At 50.5% G+C, this 20,683-nt stretch overlaps 1 protein-coding gene across 1 annotated transcript in view; it reads left to right on the top strand.

Annotated features, from left to right (window-relative positions):
• PXDC1 (PX domain containing 1) overlaps positions 1-18,446 on the top strand; it is a 28,856-nt gene extending 10,410 nt beyond the window's left edge. The window contains exons 2-5 of the mRNA XM_045866442.3: positions 4,536-4,627; positions 5,412-5,529; positions 13,216-13,327; positions 17,450-18,446. Of these exons, the coding sequence (XP_045722398.1) occupies positions 4,536-4,627; positions 5,412-5,529; positions 13,216-13,327; positions 17,450-17,567 (440 nt within the window). The 3' untranslated portion in view covers positions 17,568-18,446. The remainder of the gene's footprint in view (positions 1-4,535; positions 4,628-5,411; positions 5,530-13,215; positions 13,328-17,449) is intronic.
• Positions 18,447-20,683: the final 2,237 nt, after the last annotated feature.

A 20,683-nucleotide genomic window follows, 5' to 3' on the forward strand; every position in this document is an offset into this window, starting at 1 on the left:
CAGATAGGAAAACGGAGTCAGACAAGATCCCCACACAAGTCTCATTCCATCCGCAATATTTGGAACATAAAAGCCAAAAGTACTTAGGTTATTGTATTTAAGCCTATTTTTGAAAATAAGTTTTAAAAGTATTATTTACTGTAAACAGTCCTATTTGGAGAAGCTTTACCAGCCATTAAATACCAAAGCTGTTGGGTCACAAAGGAAAAAGACAGGAGGTAGGGTAGAAGGAAACCCCAGTACGTATAATCTGTTTGGGGTAGCAGTCCTTCATGAGCTCGGTTCTTGCCACCTGCCCCTGAAAAGTAATTCAATGTCCCACGTGCATGTTCTGTTCGCAACTTCACCTTTCAGCGCTGTCACGTTTTGAGAATTTATAATCATTTCGGGTCTCGCCGTAGGTGTCTAAATTTTCCACCCATTATGAAACCGAGAAGTCTGAAGGAAGGAACCCCTGTGCGTATGAAATTTTAAAATGAAGATTTAGTTTATATTTGCACTGTGGCTGTTGTGGGTTTGTCTTTCTTAAAAATATTTTCCTAACACATGTAAGGTAGCCATCTTTTGATGGGAGGCACTTTTAAAACCATTGAGAAGGGTGATGTCTGGGGCCCCAGAGTGAAGGGAAAGGCTAGGCTGCGGGGAGCCACTTGGAGGGTAGTGATTCTTTCATGCCCGTGTGTGGGGTGTTGGGGGGCTAGCTGCGCTCTGAGCTCTGGTTGGTGGTGGTGGCTGAGGTATCTGCTGCTGTTAGGCGGGTTTCACAGCGTTCAGCTGGATCCATCATTTCCTAAATCCCTCCGCCTTTGATTAGCTGAGGCCCCTGCTGGGGAAGAGGCCAGTGCTGGTTGTCTCCTGGTGGATGCCTTTCCTTAGAGAAAGGAGGACAGCATCGTAAGGAAGCTGATCCACATTGTCAGCTTGATTGTCACCCGGGAAGCCAGGATGGAGAAGCAAATGATAAAGTATGACCTAGCTAAAAAGCAGTCACCTGTCATTTCTGTTCTTGCAGCGAGGGATTCTGGCATCTTCCTTTGCCTGGTTAAATTTCCAGAGCCTCCTTTTGTTTGGGGGCATGTTTACATTTCCAAGGAGTACTGTCTGGCTGGCGTTCAGGAACATAAAGACAGGACAAAGGAAGTGGTATGGTTCTGCACACTTCCACAAATAAAATCAAGCCGGCATGGCTGATGACTGACACATGATGCCACTTGGCTGTCAGGCCTGTGACCTTGAGCTGCTTGGCAGCAGGTTCTGGTGGGGGGGCTGGCTGAGCATGGTGCTGAGAAGCATGAGTTAGGGTTACTATCCTATGGGGCAAGATGGAGCACACCCACGGAAATCACTAATGCTTGACTTCTGTGCCTTCTTCTGCAACTTTAATCAATCAACAAACAGCCAGTAAACATCGAAACCCCTGCATGAGTCAGGCCATGTGCTGGCTGACAACAGTGAGAGGAACAGAGACACCTGCTCCCCTCAGGTTTGCACAAGGTGGGCTTGGGGAGACCCGCGGGCCCAGGAGCAGTCACAATGCTGAGCAGTGAATACTGCAGAGGTCAGGGAAGTTCTCTGGGAGACCAGAGGCAGCTCGAGTTCCCTCTTTGGATGTGCAGAAGGCTTCACAGAACAGACGGCATGCGCCCACCCCTTAAGGGATGGGTGCGATGTTCCCACCTGTGAGCCTGGAGGGGTGGGGAGGGCAGGGGGTTGTGTTTGGGTAGTGTGGACCTTTGAGGTTGGCAGAAGGGTATGGGGAGTCTCAGGGCACAGAGCTGGTTATAAGGTGGGCTGGGGTCGATCAGGGAGGGTACTTCTAGCCTTTTTATACTTCGTTCTGGAAAATAGAATACCCTACCAGGAAGATAGGACTGCCAGATAAAATACAGAACACCAAGTTAAGTTTGCATTTCAGATAAACGGTGAATAATTTTTTAGTATAAGTCTATCCATACTATTGCATTATTCACTGCTTATCTGAAATTCATATTTAACTTGGTGTCCTGTTTTATTTGCTAAATCAAGCCGTCCTAAAAAAAAAAAAGATCAATATAGAGCAGAATGTATTTATCTGACTATATATATTGAGGTTATAAACCCAACTGTGGGCTGAACATTATTAGTTAAATCAAAGATGTACCCAAAAATATGTCACTAAGGCAAAAATGCAAGAATTATAAATCTAACTTAAGATTGTTCAATTATGATTTATATCCTATAAAATGGGTATACATATGCTGCATACATTGATCATCTAAGAGGCTAATCTTCCTCCAGATGTACCTACAGAATATAAAAATACAACCACCATGTCATCAACTTGATTCATTTAAAACTTGTATTCTAGAGGTAATGAAAGTTGAACTTGAATAATAGTTTTGTTCATCCTAGAATAAAGAAGCGTTCGGTGGGGACGATTTATTTATTTATTTATTTATTTATTTATTTATTTATTTATTTTTTTTTTTTAAAGATTTTATTTACTTATTCATGAGAGAGAGAGAGAGAGAGAGGCAGAGGGAGAAGCAGACTTCCCGCAGAGCGGGGAGCCCGATGCGGGACTCGATCCCAGGACTCCGGGATCATGACCTGAGCTGAAGGCAGACGCTTAACCATCTGAACCACCCAGGCGCCCGGGGACGATTTATTTAATTGTCCTCTCTTTAAAAACAATTTTCCAGAGGGTTTTGCATTGGGCATCTCTCCTGTGTAGACTCCCTTGTAGCAAGCAGAAGATGAAAGCATTTTTGTGCAAAGCATGCACGCACGCGTGCGCGCGCGTGTGTGTGTGTGTGTGTATTTCCAAGCAAGGAATTCAGGGCCTGGGGAAGAAGCATCCTGAGCATCTGGCACTCCTTCCTTTCTTTTCTCTGCTCTCCAGAATGTGCAGGGGGGTGTGGTGGGGCCCGGTAACCCAAGGAAGAGGGGAGAAGGTAGAGAAGGCCCGGTCCCTTTCTCCGGTGACTGCTGGGGTGTCATGCTGGGGTGTGTGCCTGGGCCATGTGGACAGAGGCCCCAGGTTGCTCAGCAGGTGAGCCATGGCCCAGCCAGCCGCCTTGGGCTCCTGCCCCCTGACCAGCTGCTGGCTGGCCACGTGGGCCCGCGGACAGGCCCAGACAAGCCCCTCTGACACCCGAGGCGGCCTGTGCTTTTAGGAAGTTGGGAGAACCATTCCTGGCCTTGGCGGGGACTCAGGCTGCTTGAAGGATCCCCCCTGCGACAGCGCGGGCGTTCAGACATGTCCTCGCCCTGTGTTTGGGGCTGCCTCTGGTTCCAGGGACTGTGTTCAATCGTGTAGTTTAGGAAATTAACTCGATGACTTCTGTAGGCTCAGTCGATGAATTGCCTGAAAACCAAGCCTTTCTCCTGCAAAACCAAACCAAGCCAGAACTGAGAACCTTAGACTCAGCAACTGATCATAGTTCTGGGATGACCCCAGCGCCTGGTTTGGTCGTGGCTCATGGGGACCGTCATGCTGGGTGGCATGAAGTATGGACAAGAGGCCAGTGTCTGGGGAATGTCATTCCCGCATCCCTAGGACGCCGATGTGTAGAAACCGAAACGGGGAGACCCGGGTTCTTTCCTGCTCACGGGAGACGGAAGCACACCCAGGGCTCCAGGCCACCAGCTGTCGTAGTTTGCAAACAAAAGTCTCTCCTTCCCAACAGCCACTCGGGGCCCCTGTTATGTGTAACGAGAGTAAATGTTCAGATTCCTGAAATGCTGTGAGTCATACCCACTTTGGTTCTTTTTCTGGGTGAAGATCTGACTTTCCCCCTTCCAAACCCAAGCATTTAAATGACTCGTCTAAATATGGGCTCCATTTACATATGCTCTGTGGTGAGGTGAGCTGTGGCCAGCTGAGCAAGCCCTTCCACCGTGTGGTTGGGGCTGGGCACGTGTGGGCCACCTCCCCTGGCTTGTCCAGGCTGTTCACGGGGCTGGCCCAGACTGTCCCATTCAGAGGGGACTTTGATCCCTGGCTTACACCTGCCTTCCCCACTCATTCCACTGTCCCCAGCCTGCCAGACTTCTCCTTTTGTGTGTGGGGGGGCATCATCCACCCTAGCACACATGTAAATCATTCACTGGGTCACTGAAACTTAAAATGAGGTTGAGAGGGGCGCCTGGGTGGCTCAGTCGTTAAGCATCTGCCTTCGGCTTGGTCACGATCCAGGGTCCTGGGATCGAGCCCCGCATCGGGCTCCCTGCTCCGCGGGAAGCCTGCTTCTCCCTCTCCCACTCCCCCTGCTTGTGTTCCTGCTCTCGCGATCTCTCTCTGTCAAATAAATAAATAAAATCTTTAAAAAATAAAAAAATAAAATAAATAAATAAATGAGGTTGAGAGCAGGGCTTTCAGAGTAGGGCTGAATAAATACTCTCAGACATCTTAGGTGGAGGGGGAACACTGGGCCGTGGCCTCCTTGTCATGGGGATATCTGTTGTTCTATATTTAGTTTAGGAGCACATTTCCTGGTCTGGGTTTTGTTTTTGTTTTTGTTTTTTTGACTTTAGGCTTTCTGTCTCAATTCTAGGACTGGTGGCCATAAAGGATGCCCACGATATAGAGACCAGGCTTAATGAGGTGGAGAAGTTGCTAAAGACCATCATAAGCATGCCGTGCAAAGTAAGTACGATCTGCTCAGGGCTGGGGGTGGGAGCTCGGAATACATCCTGCCAGCTTCCAGATAACCAATGCACTTGCTCACTTACTTGCTTGCTCCCTCCCTGGACGTATCAGGCCACAGAGAGGGGCAGATACAACCAGGGGAAAGGAAGACTTCTGTGGGCTCTTTCGGCTCCATTGTTTTCTCCTTGGTAAGAAGTGGAAGTAAGGGGCCAAGGAGGTGCTGAGTAGGAAGAGACATGGTCCATCCACTGCCATGGTCTTTGCCTTCTTGCCTCCGCTCAGAAGCCCACCGGTCTTGCAGAGGGTGTTTTAGAAGAGGGTGTATGGGAGCCAAGGAGAGTGTTAGCATCCACATTGGCAGATGGCCTTTAAATGAAGTTGGCAAGCTTTGTGTGGAGTGGTGGTTAAGACCCTGGGTGGACTTGGGGCCCACTTCACTCCCGTGGGGTCCATTTCCTCCTCTGCAAATGGGGAAAGTCAGTACACTGACAATCTATCAAATGGTGAAGGGACAAGTGTGCGAAACCCTGGCATATACCAAGCGCTCAGAAAATCTCACCATTGCTTCCATTCACCCCATCCTGTCTGTCCCTGGGGCCTTGCATTTTTGCCACATGGGAACATTAGTAAGTGAAAGGTGGGCCATGACTGCAGCCTCATCAGTGTGGCCCCCCGAGCCACACTGTCCTGCCGAGCATCTGAACAGCGCAGGGGCGTTCGCCTCACATGAGGTCACCTCCAGGGAGGATTCAAGTTTAGTCATTAACGCACTTATTCTCAGTATTCCAGGTCAGAAGTTGTGCTCACCTTCTTTGAAAGATCTCCTTTGGATCAGGTGTTAAAAAATGACAACGTACATAAAATTCAACCCAGCTTTCAGAGTCCGGTGAAAATATCAGGTAAGAGCTACAGGGAAGGCGTGGGGAGGCCAGGTCCTGCCGTGGATGGCCGTGGTTTTCCGGAAACCCTCCCAGTTCGCTGGGCACACCTTCTACCCTTGGGATCCAGAAAGAGGATCCAAAAGAATGATAAGAGTGGGTGGAGGCTGTTACCTGATTTTCATGAAACTGTTTTCCACCCACCGACCTATAGTTTACACTTCTCCAATATCCAAAGGGAGTAACTCGGTATATCAATTGGAACTTTCTTAAGAAACAGTGTCCTGATGAACACATTAATGAGGCATTGGGAAGTGAACGACTGCAATCAGGAGTCTAGCCTGCTGAAATAAGATCGTTCACATAATGTGGCAGTGAATTTGGTTTTAGGGCACCCAGGACAGAAAGGGGAGCACACAGTTTAGCTGTCAATAGCGTTGACACTTGACCACGCCTTCGAGCACCAAAGAGGCGAATGTCAGCAGCAGTAAGAGCGAATGTCAGCTGAGAGGAGCTGCCGGCCGGCTCACCTGTGGGGTGAATGGAAGGGGGGCGCGGAATGCTGGGTCTTCTCCCTGTTTGGTAGCTTTCTGGATCTGGGTTGCACGTGTTGTTAGAGCACTAGACTTTTATTTTTGCATTACTGTTTTGGTGAAGGCTACTGTGCATTTGTGGGGAAGAGAGCTCCGTCCCAGGGTCTCAGACACGGGGCTCCCCCAGGCAATGGACAGTCAGCTTGGTTGGGCCAAAGAGGTGGCATGTGAGTGTGGTCATGCAGGAGTGTGGCCGGTGGAAAGGGAGGAAAGGCAGCTGTAAGAGGAGATAGAGCTTGGCACAAGGGGAGATCCTGCAGAAGATGTTGATCTGAAGGAAGGAGAGGAAGAGGGATTTTGCGTCCAGCATTCTGTTTCCAAATGGAGGAGGGAGGAGAGCAGAAGGAGCAACGCAGGAGGAAGACCCCAGAAGTTGATGAAGAACAGTCAGGAGATGAGAGTGCATCTGAGCCCAGAGCTGTCTCCTAAGAAGGCATTGGGGGTTCACAGTGATGGGGAGACAGAGGACAAATTGGGATGGTGGTGGCAGATGTCTTTGGTAGAAAAGTGTCCTTACTGAGCTATGTGTCACAGCAGGGATGAGATTCCTAATTGTGTGGGGGGGATGGGTGGAGAGGGTGGGCAAGTTCGGGGACCTGAATGGAAATTGCTTTAGGACATGGCTGTGTGTGTGCAGGATGGCTGGCAGGCCTAGGTTTGTTGGGGTCTGCTACTTTTGATGTCTATCCAGCATAGCTTCTTCCTGTGTGTTCTTAGGAAGAAGAGCAGGGGTGTTTGGGCATCCCTCCTTAACTGGCACCTAGTATCCAGAACCTTCTTCATAGGAGAAATGGCAGTCATTTACCCTGCTTGGGTGTCTATGGACCCCAGTCTTGAAGGGCACAGCGAGGGCTCTGGGACACCAGTTGTCACTCCTGGTGGGTTTTATGTGCTGTCACCTAGAGCCTGGGCAAGTCTCTCTTCTTTTGTCCCGAGCAGAAGAGTCCCAGCACCGTGTCTCCGTTTTGCTTTCTTTCTTTCTGTTTTGAGCCAATAGGAGAGCAAAGAGCACTAGAACTCTTTTAGGGCCAGGAGCTGGACACTTGCTTCCTGTTGACCCCGAAGGCCCCAAGCACAAGAGGGACAGACTCGGGCTGCGTGGAGTTGCTTCTCATTAATTCTTGGAGGGCAGCAACCTGGGAACACTCCCAGCCCTCTGTCTACTGTCCTATTTTTACCTGTGACAGAGATAAACGCATGACCCACGTTTATCCTAAAGGGCTGAAAATAATGAGGTGAAATTTAACAGGGATAATTGTAGCCTCCCACGTGAGGCTTTACCCCCATTCTCTGGGTCTTTTTGTGAGGACTGAGGACAGGTTTTAGCTTGCAGGGACACTGCTGTGGGGTGGGGGAGTAACTGCAGTGATTGGCTCAGCACAGACCACTTTCTAACAACGAGAGCTCCGCCCAACAATGGAGTCTGGAAATATCTATTGCAAGTCTGTTTCGGAAAGCCTCATGCCTCCCTGCAAAGGCCAGGGGGCCTGTCAGAGGCATCCCTCGCAGGGTTGGCAGGCTGGGAGAAGCCTCTGCCACCCTTCCAGAGCTAAGATTCGGTCTCCTGGGGCCTTCATCCTGTTCATCTGCTCCGATCGATTGGGCACCAAGTCTGGGGCTTCTCCCGTGGAAGCATCCCAACCTCCCCATCTCTGCTCCAGGACTAGCCAGCCCTCAGTCTGTCTGAGCAAGTGTTTCTCACCGTAAATTAGTGTGTAGATATGCAGATGATAACAGGGTGTCCCCCCGGGATGTGAGATATACTTTCGTTATTCCCGGAGTGAGGAAAGAAATATATTAAGACAATGAACTACGGTAAATTCAAGAATACTTTTCAATGACACCTTTATTTACAGTAGCACTAACATCCCTTTGAAGAACTAGTCTACACATGGGCAAGCCGTGTTCTTCAGTGTTGTTCTCCTATGTGGGTGTTTGTGGCTTCGGGGCCCCCCAGGCTCGAAGCTTCAGGCTCTGGGCAGCATGACCACACCTGGGAATATCCACAGGTCTCTCTCTCTCTCTCTCTCTCTCAGCCTCCCCTGCCCCAGGACAGACCCTGAATACTGAGGTCGGTCATCCTGGAACTCTGACTTCCTGGGCTGGTTCATTTTCTCAAAACCTCACACTTACGATAAAGGCCAAGTGCCCTAGTCCTTCCAGCATGCCAGAGTCTGGCTCACTCTAGCTTTCTGATGCTGACACCATAGAACCCTTTGGTCCAGACCCTCAGCCTCCCCTCGGTGGGGCTTTCTCTGCTGTGGGCTCCCATCTTCCCTCTGTTCACACAAACCCCACCCATCCATCCTGTCCTGCTAAATTCCACTCATTCCTGACAATGCCTCTGCCCTGCGGCTCACCCCACCCTTCCTCCTCCTTTCCTCTCCGATTTCTTAATGCCTTGTATCTGTTGATGTGGCACGTAGGGAGGTGGCACCATGGGGGACAGGCGCTGACCTAGGCTGTTTGGGGCTTTTCTTGAGGGCCAGGCGTGCACAGAGGCTCGAGCACACAGCCGTGGAGACGGCTTAGGGGCCGGGGCTCCGCTAGATGGCGCCAGGCGCTAGCCACGTCCCTGGGCCGCAGGAGGGCAGTGGGAGACACGGTGGCCTCCTCGGGGATGCTTTGGGCCAGTACAGCTTTAAATTCCTCCCACGTGAATCTAAATGTTTTTGGAATCAGAAAAGCTTAAATAGAGTTTTCTACATGGTGGTTGTGTCTGTGCTTAAAAGGAAGCATAAACCCCACCCGTGATCTGGCTACTTGGACTAATCTCCATAAGCCGCAAAAATCTAATTATTCAGGTTTGGGGGACGGGGGCCTGGAAATGAATTCTAATTTTGTATTTCATTAACCAAGCATCTGTTCAATCTCAACCTTAATTTTCGCCGTATAAGGTTAGACCAGTTCGCCAGTTGATAAAAAGATGGTGCTTTGGGTTTTGTTTGATTGCTGGACTCCACTGAAAATATAATGGGAGAGAGGATTTGGATGGGGAGAAGCTACACCGTGAATGCTTTCAGGACTGAGCTAATGTCCGCAGAAAAAGAAGAACATAGGAATTACCGAACTGGAGGAATGATGGCCTATGGGGCAGATGAGAACATAGCTACAGCCAAAAAAATAAGACAAATCATCACTGGGTGCACACCACAGTCATACTGTTGACCCTTGAACAGCGCAGGGGTTAAGGGCTCTGACCCCCTGCACAGTTGAAAATCCATGTATAACTTTGACACCCCCAAAACTGTTGACGTCAAGCCTTACTGATAACATTATCAGTTGATTAACATATACTTTGCATGTTATATGTATTAAATATTCTTACACAAGTAAGCTAGAGAAAAGAAAATGTTATGAAGAAAACCTAAGGAAGAGAAAATACATTTATAGTACTGCACTGTATTTTTCCAACAAAACAAAACAAACTACATGTAAGTGGACCCATGCATTTCAAACCTGTGTTGTTCAAGGTCAACTGTAATTGTTGCAAGAAATATCCATTGGTGGATGCTAAGATGAGTGGGAAAAATTTGAGGAGAAACAGAATTTGCACAGTCTCAATGCATCTCCCCCAAGATATTTATTCACTGCAAAGAAAGAGTGAACCTGGCAGAAACTTCTTATGCAAGTGATCCTGATGGACAGCCCAGGAACAAGGCCTGTTGCCATCACACCCCTGACAGGATGCAGGGAGGGGAGGCGGGGTCACTCTGCAGGATTCCTGCCTGGAAAGCTCCACATCAGTCAGAACATGAAAGCATCAGACAAACTGAGGGACCGTCCATAAAATAACTCACCAGCCCCTCCCGAAGTGTTACTTTCATGGGAGATGAGGAGAGACGGAGGTAATGTCAGAGGCTGCACAAAACTAGGACACAGCAACACAAGGATCCCCAGCAGAGGATCCTGGGCTGGGTCTGGAACAGAAGAAAGGGACATTGGTGGAAAAGCCGGGGACACTCCAGTAAGGGAGGTGTCTAGTTAAGTCCAGCTTTGATCATTGCACCATAGTTACGCGGAATGTTAACATCAGGAGAAGCTGGTGAAGGATACATGAGAACTCTATACTGTTTTTGTAAGTTTTCTGTAACTTAAAATTAGCTCAAAATAGAAAATTAAGAAATGGCAAAGCAGAACTCTTCATGTGAAAAAAATACGAATGCAGAAAAGTCGCTTGAAAGTGAACTGTTACATGGAATCAGTCACATATGGGATTAAAGTAATTACACTGGCCAGTGCTTTTTGCTATTGGGACTAAGCCGACTTCTAAGATGTTCACATTTTATGCATGTTTGGAGATGGGCTTCAGATGTGAGCACTGTTCTGTAATCATAACACTTTCTTTGGTTCTGTTTATTTGCATGACACAACAGATATGAAGACATTAGCAGTAATGATAGTCACCACTACCACTTACCCAGGCCCCCACATTTATTAGATTCTTTATAAACATCGTCTCCTTTCTTCTACACCTGTGCTTTAAGGATGAGTACCAGTATGCCCATTTTACAGATGAAGAAAGTGAGCAGGCAGTGACCTGCTCCCCAGGCATGAGTAGCAGAACTGGAGTTTACAGGTTGCTTTGCAAACCATTAAACCACATGACTGTGTACAGAGGTTTCTTTGCAGGGGGAGTTAAGGAGTGATCTGTTACAAATCTGTTTTGTGGGGGCTGGTAAGGACTTCATTTCTTTAGAGCTCCAAATTTCACATTTGAGAAAGATTAGGAAGTTCGAAAGTTCCTCTGCAAGGTCACTCTCTGTCACAGTCAGAAATGTTTTGTTGCACTGACATGTGCTTTCACTTTAGGATTTCCCCCTCTAAACTCCCTTAGCAGAGGGGTGGCAGAAAGGGCTGGGGGCTGTCAGCTGGCTGAGGTTGGATGTGCTTCTGAGACAGACACATTTGAGTCAGAGTTAGTGAAAAGCAATAAAGAAAGTGGATCTGGGGCGCCTGGGTGGCTCAGTCGGTTAAGCGGCTGCCTTCGGCTCAGGTCATGATCCCGGAGTCCCGGGATCGAGTCCTGCATCGGGCTCCCTGCTCAGCGAGGAGCCTGCTTCTCCCTCTGACCCTCCCCCACTCATGTACTCTCTCTCTCTCTCTCAAAATAAATAAATAAATCTAAAAAAAAAAAAAAAGAAAGTGGATCTGTGCTGCTACATTTTGATTTGAGAGGGGAGGGAATCTTAATCTTTCTTGTTACAATGTAGTCCTTCCTCTTCAGAGTCTCACTCAGACTTGGGTAAACATCTTCTGGCAGGTAGAAATGTCGTTGATCCCGGAGATTCCAAGCACTGACTTTTCACAGGATCTTGGTGCTCCTTCTCATGACTTCAGGCTCTCCATGCTTGTCCTTGCACAGGGAGGGCGTGTGGGCTTTGACCGGGAACGGCAGGGAAGGGCAATGTGCTGATGTCACGAGAGGGTGACTAAGGGGGCTGGTGTTTCAAAAGACCAAAGAACCATGAGCTGTCACTTCTGCAGAAAGTCAAGGGGAGATGGTAGCAATTACTTGGCAAATCTGATTGATGAAGTGTCGTTTTATTCCTGTGGGGCTGAGGAGGAAATCTTCTTTTTTTCTTTGTTTGTTTTTGTGTTGTTTCCCTAATTCTCTTCGCATGGAGAGAAATTCGAAGAACTGAGAACCAGATATCTGGAAAGATTAAAAAGAAATAGGAAGTTACAGTTATACTTATGAGAAAAGCAAATCCATGCATGGGAATAAAAAAAATCTCAATTATGATGAGATGTAAGAAAGAAAATAAAAGAAAACAGTCCCCCAAACGATTGTGGCAGATGCCCAGGGAGACCGCGGACAGTGAGGAATGTTTTTGTTACCTGTGCCGGGCTAGTAGGAGAGGAAAGCTATTTCGAGCTGTGTGTTTCTGTGTGTGAGGCTCTGAATGGGAAGATGATAAACCTTTGGATTTGAGAATGCCCCAGAAATTCAGTCAATTTTAAGCATGTTTTTTTAAGATGAGGTAAGGAGAGGACCTGATTTGAGGACAGACAAGGGCCATGAACTTGGCGCTTAGCTGACTAAGAGCTGAGGTTAGGGGCTCAGGCAGCCTCCCAGAGGGCTGGAGAGCTCCAACACCAAGGAGAACTGGCAATGGCCACCAGATCAGTTCTTGGAGCGTATTTAATCTACCGGAGTGACAGAAACACATTCCCCGGGGAAATGTAAATAAAAGCTACACCAGATATGAGAAGTCAGTCAAGCCACATTGACTCTTTATACTTAAATGGACCAGATGGCTTGATGGAACCTGGTAATTCCTGGGAGTTTAGAGTTGAAGGGATCCTTGGAGATCATCCAATACTATTCTGAAATTCTCCAGTTGTGGATACTGAGTCCCAAGACCATGGAGCTCATGGCTGGGCTGAACTTCGATGTCCAGGCTCCCAGCCTGGGGCTGTGTCAGCTGGACACATCCAGGCATGCCTGTCCTCTCCTCTCTTAGTGCTGGGTAAGCACCAGGCCTCCACCCTCGGAGGCTCACCCCATAAGGCCAACATAGACTACTTTGTTGGCCTTTTTAAATTACCAAAATTTGTGTGTAGAGGTAAAAAAAATCAATTTGTGTAGAGAACTAATATAAAGGAAAAAAATGAAGTTGCCCATTTGGTTTAAAATGCATACTGATCTCAGCTGACCCTCACAGCGACCCAGGGCAGTAGACAGCGTCATCCCCATCTCAGGCACAGGGAAGATGGGGTACCTGTGCAAAGCCTCATGGCGGTGTGACGGACCCAGACCCAAACCCAGACCGATAGACGTGAGCTCAGTACTCTCTCTACCCCAGCTTTAAACCAATGGGGAAGGCTTTTGGGGAGGGTGCTGGTACAATTCAGAGCATCTTTCTGGAAGGAGGGATGTGCCCCTTGGCTTGCACAGGGTCCTCAGGTGTGGTTTCTGTGGAGGTTGGCATTGCCTCCTGTCTGTGTGGCGGAGTTCCAGGATGGGTCTCTGGGGCGTAGAGCATTCTCTTGGAGTGTGGGGGAGAATTTGGGGCAGTAGATGGAGGGGAAAGTAGGGAGATTGGTATAAGCCCAAAACTTCAAAATCTGGCCCCTCCTGCATATTTATTTCATTGCTTTCATTTTTCAGAAATCATGAGATCCAATGGATTTTGCTTAGCAAATACGGAAACCATTGTTATTGACCACAGTATACCAAACGGAAAAGACCAACACCTGGGTGTGGATCCGACAGAGCATTTGTAAGTAGATTGATTTGAATATAGTTTTATAGAAGGGATCCCTGAACCGTCAGCTGGTGCCAGAGGCTGGAGTTCATGGCCCATAGAGGAAGCAGATGTGGCCGGAGACATTGAGCCATCCTACCTGTATTTGGATACTTATTTAAAGTGTTTGCCTTTTCTAGAGGCAGTGAGAGCTTGTTTCATAAACCTTGTGGGAACCAAGTTCCTTTGACCAAGGTGCTGGCTGTGAGGGGGCATCGAGGGCCAGCCTTCAGGGTCCGGTCTGTGCTGGGCCCTGAGGAGGTATGGTGGCCATAAGCCTCCTCGCCCCAAGGGCCTGGTCTCCTGGGATGGGGACACGTGTCACCTGTATGGTGTCACATCACAGGTCTGGAGGTTCTCCGGACTCTGAGGTGACCTCTCTAGGGCTCACGGGCTGGAGCCTAGCCCTGCTGGGCCACTGAGGGGAGGGAGGATGTGTCTGATGAGTGAAGATGGGACAGCCAAGACACCACCGCCTTCCGTGTCCCTCCTTCTCTAATAGCAGAACTTTTAAGCATGATAAGTGGTAAGTGCTCTAGGAAAGCCCGACACCTGGGGTCCCCTCAAGGCACAGCCTCCTTCATCCCTGGTGCATTTCCGGGTCATGTCCTTGGGACTTACTGGGAGGCAGCTTGAGGGGACATCTCAACTTGGCTTCTGTTGACTGTCGAGGTCAACCCTACGGCTCCTCCTGGTTATGTGAGCTTCAGGCTGTCATTTCACCTCTCCTGGCTTCTCTTCTCTTCAGAGTGGGGCCCCTGAGGCCCTCCCAGGGTCACTGTCAAGGTCTCAGGTGGTAAATGGGAGCCCCCCTGGCCCAGGAGTCCTCACAGGCAGTGCTGGGTGCTCAGAGTCTCCCTGTGGGCCCATGAGCAGTGTGCTCTGGGATCCAGGGGCCTTGGAGTCCCACATCCTACCCCACCCACTGAGCTGCAAATAAACACGCACTAGGACAGACTCCTGTGCGGAGACACACCCAGGCCCAGGATGTCCCTGAGCTCCTGCAGGCGGCTGGAGCCGCCTCCGCTGGACCCTTGCTCTTTGATCAAGCACAGTGGGAGCCCCGACAGGCCCATGGAACCGGCCCTGGCCAGCACCTCCCACTTTCTCAGTTTCTCAGATGTCTCTTGGGTGGATGGCACAAGGATCCCTCACCATGGAGATGTCATGAAATGCTTGTGTAAGAGGACATGCTGGTGAAGCTGCCGGGGGTGGCCCTTCTCTGAAAGGCCCTTGTCCCTTTGCATGCCTTGCTGTGACACCACATGACATCCTACCCATGGTGTGTGTCTGGAGATAGCTCATTCGTTCACGAGCCGGGGGTCCATGACAGCACAGGGCTGGCACCGAGGGGGTATGAGATTGCTATGTATTAAATGTGTGACCAGAAGGAGAGCTCCTTTAGCTTCATGGGAGGAGCTTCTGGTGAGGGGTTGTCTTGGTGGATGAGGGACAGGTGGAGACCCTCCCTCATCACCAGCTCTGGCTCCACAGTATCCCCTGGGGGGCCTTTTCTGTCGTTAGGAGGCCTCAGAGGCCTTCCTGCACCTGGCCAGATTTGACAAGTAAGTTGAACTGTGAGAAGCACAGAGAGGAAGCAAGGGTAGTAACGTGACCCCTCGGCTTGGCATGGGCAGGGATGACACACCCTTAGCATGGGGCCCCCGGCTCCAGGATGCCTGGCTGGCAGGAAGCCGAGCAAGAAAAGCCTCTGTGATCCCAGAAAGGCTTAACAAAGAAACGGCGGCTTCCGAACGGCTCAGGGGAGCATTGAGAGGGAATTCCTGATGCGGGCTTGCCAGGGTTTTCTCTGGGTGGCTGACGTAGGGCAGTGTGGCTGAGCTGATGATGGTCGGCCACTGGCTGTCTCTCGGGAGCAGTCTGTTTTAACACTCCACGGGGCTGTCAGGCGGGTGATGGGGGTTGACAATGGGGACGGGAGGTCACAGAGAGATGACATTTGAGAAACAAGGCTTTGCCTCCCTGCCACAGCCGTCCTCGGTGGTACCTGAGGGTGACCATTTGGCCCCAACACTGTGAACTCAGCGCTGTCAAGCCTGCCATTAGGACCTGTGTCGTGCATCCAAGCAGGCGGTGTCCACGTTTCTGGGGCAGGGAGGTCCCAGAACCCAGGCGCAGACCCCATTGCACTCCGGGAGCGGGGTGTGAGTCAGCGGGCCTGCAGGGGCCTCTGCCTGGTGATGATCCTGGTTGGCTGGAGTGGTTGCCAGGCTCCCACCCAGGGCTGAGGCGAGTCCCCAACTCTGTCCTCACAGGTTCGGAGCAAAGCTATTTGCCAGGCCTGCTGAGGGCCACTGGGGACTGACGAGGCCACTGGACTCGGCCTGGTGACTCACTTTCCCCAGTGTCCCAGCTTCCCCTCCCTCCCTGGGTTCTCAGGGTCATCTGATCTGAGGGCAGGAGGTGGAGGAAGGGTAGGAACCTGGGCAGGCCTGCATCTTGGCCCTGTCCCTCCCCTTTGTCTACGTCCAAGAGTCCTCTTTTAATTCTTCCCAATGCTGGCTTCTGGGAAGAGACCACGTCCTGGAATAAAGTCGGAGAGGTGGTCTTACCTCCGTGAGACTTGCTGCCTGGAAGGCTGTGCACACTTGTGTTGGTGTGCAGCTAGATCTCTTTCTCGGCAGCCTCAGCTACCGGGGCCGGCAAGTGTCGGGGGAGGAGGCGGCCCTGCCCCTGCCCCTGCGGCCGATGAGGGGAGGCCCCGCGCATCCCCCCACACACCCCTCACTGTGGAGATAGAGGACAATGTGCCTCCTCGGCCTTTTCGAGCTGATTTCAAACCTCCTCCTCATTTAACTTCCAGCTTAGACTGAGAGGAAGTTAGCCCCATGGTCAGAATCAGTGGGACGCTACAAGGGGCGCTCTGCGGGGGGGGGGGGGGGGGGGGGGCTGGGCCTTTTCTCTGACCCCCTTGCGGCTCCCGTCTCAGTTATGTGCTTCCTGGTCACACCCAACCCTTCCAGGTAGAGTGGAGCTCCTCCAGCTAACTGTCCTAGTTAGTGAGGCCCTCAAGTGCCAGGAATGAGTGCAGGGACACACGGTGTGCTGTGGGCTCCGCGGGCCCCTTCCTCCAGGGAGAGCCCTGGAGAGCAGCGAGCGAGCCTCTGCCCGCCTCCACCCTGCCCCCGCTTTGTTGGGACTGATCCTTAGTTGAGGAAAATGGAGAAAGCACAAGCAGCATCTCTGTGTCCCTTCCCGGGGAGAATGTCCTTCAGGCACTTGTTTCTCCGTTTTAAAAATCTGGAGCCTTGTTTTCTAGCTTAGGAGGCCATGTCTGGGTTAGACGGGGGAGTGGAAATGGTTTCAATTCGTGGGGGAATCCCTGTCAGGAAGGCATTAGTCACCTTATGTTTGGAGTACATACTCTTCCTCAGCACTTCCTGCCTGCCCTCCCCCGTGGAAGCCCCCCCATTGAATACACCGCCCCCTCTAGAAGGAACCCTCCCTCCACGACTTCCCCCAGCCCCCCACCCAGATCCTCTCTGGATGGCTGTTCTCGGTCCCGAAGTCACCGGCACACATGTCCCCCAGATGTGGTTGGGTTGTGAGCTTGTGACCACCGTGGCTTTTCCCACTCGTCAGTGCTGTTGTCAGTGGGGGCCCCACACGGGGTGGGTTCCGGTCCCCATGGACTGGCTCCCTTCCTCGCTTCCTGCCATGTCCCCAGAGCTCGACACAGAGTGATCCCTGGACAGAGAAAAAATCGCTCTGTGAACGAGTGAATGAATGAATGCCTCAATAAATGTTGGTTCCCGAATAGGGATAGCAGTGTCTAAAGCAGTAACAACCAGAGCTGTTACGCTCTTTAGAGAAGAGTCCATTTTGCCTCATTGATTTGTAACCATGGTTCTTCCCACTCTTCCTAAACCTGCATTGAGAAGGCCGTGCTCGTTGGTCCAATGAGCCTGTGCCTCATGAGGAGCCTTGTGGAAAGCCCTTCCATAGCGTTTGGCATTGACCCCTAAGCGCCCTCTTGCCAATGGCCTTCTGCCCTTTCTTTCTCCACTTCAGTGGGCCTGGTGGGGGATGGTGGTCAGTGAGCCAACCTCAGCCTCACCTCTGAACTTTCCTTTTCAGGTTTGAGAATGGCAGTGAATTTACCTCAGAGCTGGAGGATGGTGATGACCCAGCCGCTTATGTCACCAACCTATCCTATTACCACCTGGTCCCCTTCGAGACGGACATTTTGGACTGAGTCTCTGGTGGGCCCCCACCTTCTCCGGGCCCTTGACTGCTGGTTCTGCCCCGGCTGCAGGGGCCCCCCTGCTGCCCCAGGCCTGGGTCAGGGGGTATCTCCTCAGTGACAGTGCCCAGGAGGCCCGGGTGTCCTGCCCCTGGAGCAGCGGGGCTTTCCCCTGGTGCAGGGGCCCCCCACGGCCGCCCGGCCACCCCTAGCTCCCCACCATTCCCTCACCCGACAAGCGCGCACAACATGGCCTGGGAGGTGGTGAGGAGTTGCCACGGTCTGGACGACACAGGCAGGCAATGTGAGGTAATCCAGGATTTCCCTGGGAACCCAGATGTGTGGCTTTCATTTCTCTTTTTCATCTTCTCTCCAGAAGCTGTGGGTCTGGTGTCAGCCAAAGGGGCTCTTTACAGAAGGTTCCTTGTGGATGGCGAGGGTTGGCTACAGAGACAGGGCAAATCATTGCTGATCAGGTGCCGTGAGCGGGGACTGAGAAGTACTGATTCTCCTCCAGAGAAAAGAGTTCCTGCCTGGCCTACCAGCATCTCTAAAGCCCTTCAGTGGGGTAGCCAGGCTGGAACCACCCCGGGCTGTGGGAGGTTCACCTCTCCTGCTGTTTACCAAGCTGTCAGTGACGTCATTGCCATATTCACCTGCGGGGGGCGGGGGGGCAGGGAGACCAACAGGAAAGCACTGGCCAAGTCCCCCTTTGCCCCTTGGTGGGGGGCGGTGCGCAGGCAGGTCTGGGTTCTGTGTGCTTATCTCCTCATGGGGTCTACTAACGACCAACATTTGCTAATGTAAATAATAGTAAATTATTGAGAATCCTAATTCTTTTACACGGTCTGTTTTTTAATCTATTTTAATTAAATAAAGTGTATTACTCTACTCCTGGATTTAGGATGTTTGGTGTCTAAAGGTATGGCTCCTTTTTATTCCCCGCCGCCTCAGGGCTGGCCCCGAGCACTCTGGTCTCATTGTTACTTAGGAAATGTGTTCTGTTCTCACCCTAGGGAATAATCTGTCCAAACTGAAAAGTGAACAAACAGCTTATGTTTTTTGATTTTTGTTTTTCTGACTTAGGGTTGCCCCCCTTCTCCATGTTCCTCTTGGCAGCCCCGGGAACCCTCCTCTGACCCGACTGCCTAGCATATGGCATTTCCATGGGATCTGCGTTTCCCTTCTGCCTTCCGGTTGTGCTCCGTTGAACGCATCCTGCTTTCAAACAGGCTATTGGCTGGCTGATGGGGGTTGGCCAGTTGCCTTTCTTCTCTTGTGGGGTAAATTCAGTTCTTTACAAGGATAGGGCTGCTTGCCTAGCAGTTAAGATTAGAATCAATCACCGCGTTTAGTTAATCACCATCTATGTTTCAGTTGGTGATCCTCAGGATCCCTGTTCCCCAGAGGTGCTTCTCCCACGCTACCCAGCAGCTGGCCGAGCTCCTCTGCTTACTTGGACCTCATTTCCCCATCGGGGCCCAAGGTTGGCTCCACAAGCCTCTTCACTGGTTCCAGTCAGTGCACCATGAGCTTCCTCGACTGGGGGGGGGATCAGGTGTTTAGATATTTGTTCTTCTGTGAAGCACATCAAAGCATTCTCTGGCTTCCTTTTTTTTTTTTTTTTTTTCCCTGGAAAAACACAGGTAGGCTTATTCTTCTCATTCTAACATTTGAAAGAATCCAAAGTACAGGTAAATATTTCTTTAAGTGCAGTGGTCATTGGTCGCTGGCACTCAGAGTCCCTGTGGGAAGGCAGTGTGGAGTGGTGGGGACTGGAACCAACACAGGGCTCGTGCACTGTGTAAAGGAACAGTCAGCACCACTCCGTTTAGTGGACTGTTCCAGCTGGGAGTGTGGGCCCAAAGTGGCCAGTCCTCCCAGGTTTTCAATAGGAGCTGGAAATCTGACTTTTTATGTGAAATATCCCAATTTTGAAGTGTTACCAAAAAAAACTCCAGGGACAAGAAGGTTTCCAAGTAAAAGAATGAGGAAGTTTCACCTTCTAAACCGTCAGTTCAGAGAATCCATACCAGACGAGTTCAAGTTCACGTAGGAAGTTTGCACTCTTGCCCACACATTTCTCCAGAAACTGCTTTAGAACAACCTGCCTCTCTTCTTCCCCTGTGACGTGTCCCTCGTGCTGCCCTGGTAACCAGGAGGCCCTTGGCAGCGGTGGCCTGGACACTCCCCTTTGTTACTGAATCATGTCAGAAAACTCACTAGATAGGCCCCTGCATAGGGGTTTGCAGTTAAAACAATTTTTTGGCGAATCAAATGAAAGTCACCTACATTTCCTATTTGAAAGGAACCTTCAGCAAATGCTATTTATAGGCAGGGGGATCATCTGCTCTTTGTGTTGTAAATAGATGCTGTCTTTCACGGATGAGGTTTGCTTGAAGTGAAGATGCACAATGAGGACACGATCTAGGTCTGCCCTCTGATGAGCCTGCAGAATTGACATGCTGGGCAGTCTGCGTCCTTGCTGTGGGACAGCAGACGGGCACAAGCTACCTGGTAATTGAGCAGACTGGGGGCTCATTAATAAGCACACAGTTCTCACAGATAGAACATTCATTAATAGAAATATATGCAGGGTGCTGGCAGCCAAACTGCCCTGAGCAATGTGTCCTAACCTTAGCCACTTTCTCCTCCCAGAGATCGAATGCATTCTTGGTCTTCATTTAAGAGGGCATTCTGTCAAATTACAAGCATTTTTATTGCAGGTGAAATTTCTGACCCACGTCGGGGGTGCTAAAGTACTTCCTGCAGACCAGTTTCCTACTCCAGGTGCATACTGTTTTCAAATATAGATTTTATGATTATATGGGCATGGCAAGGCCAACAGATCAGATGACAGCCATTGAAAAGATAGTTTGGTACTCAGACCCCAAGAGGAGGGAGACACAACACCAGCAGGGCCACATGGGGAAACACCAGGGCTGATCAAGAGGCAGAGAAGGTGGAGGAGGGGGGGATGCTGTGGGCAAGAGCCTTTATTGTGATTTCTACAGAGAGGAACAGGCAAGGCAGGGTAAGCAGGTTTCGGATTAGCCAGGTTGAATAAATTCAGTGGGCTCTGGGGCACAGGGCTGCCCCTATGTGTCTGATACCTGTCTTAGGGGTGA

The sequence above is a fragment of the Mirounga angustirostris genome, unplaced genomic scaffold (genome assembly GCF_029215605.1).
Source record: "Mirounga angustirostris isolate CCGP_5_RB_7025 unplaced genomic scaffold, mMirAng1.0.hap1 SCAF_8, whole genome shotgun sequence".
NCBI lineage: Eukaryota > Metazoa > Chordata > Mammalia > Carnivora > Phocidae > Mirounga > Mirounga angustirostris.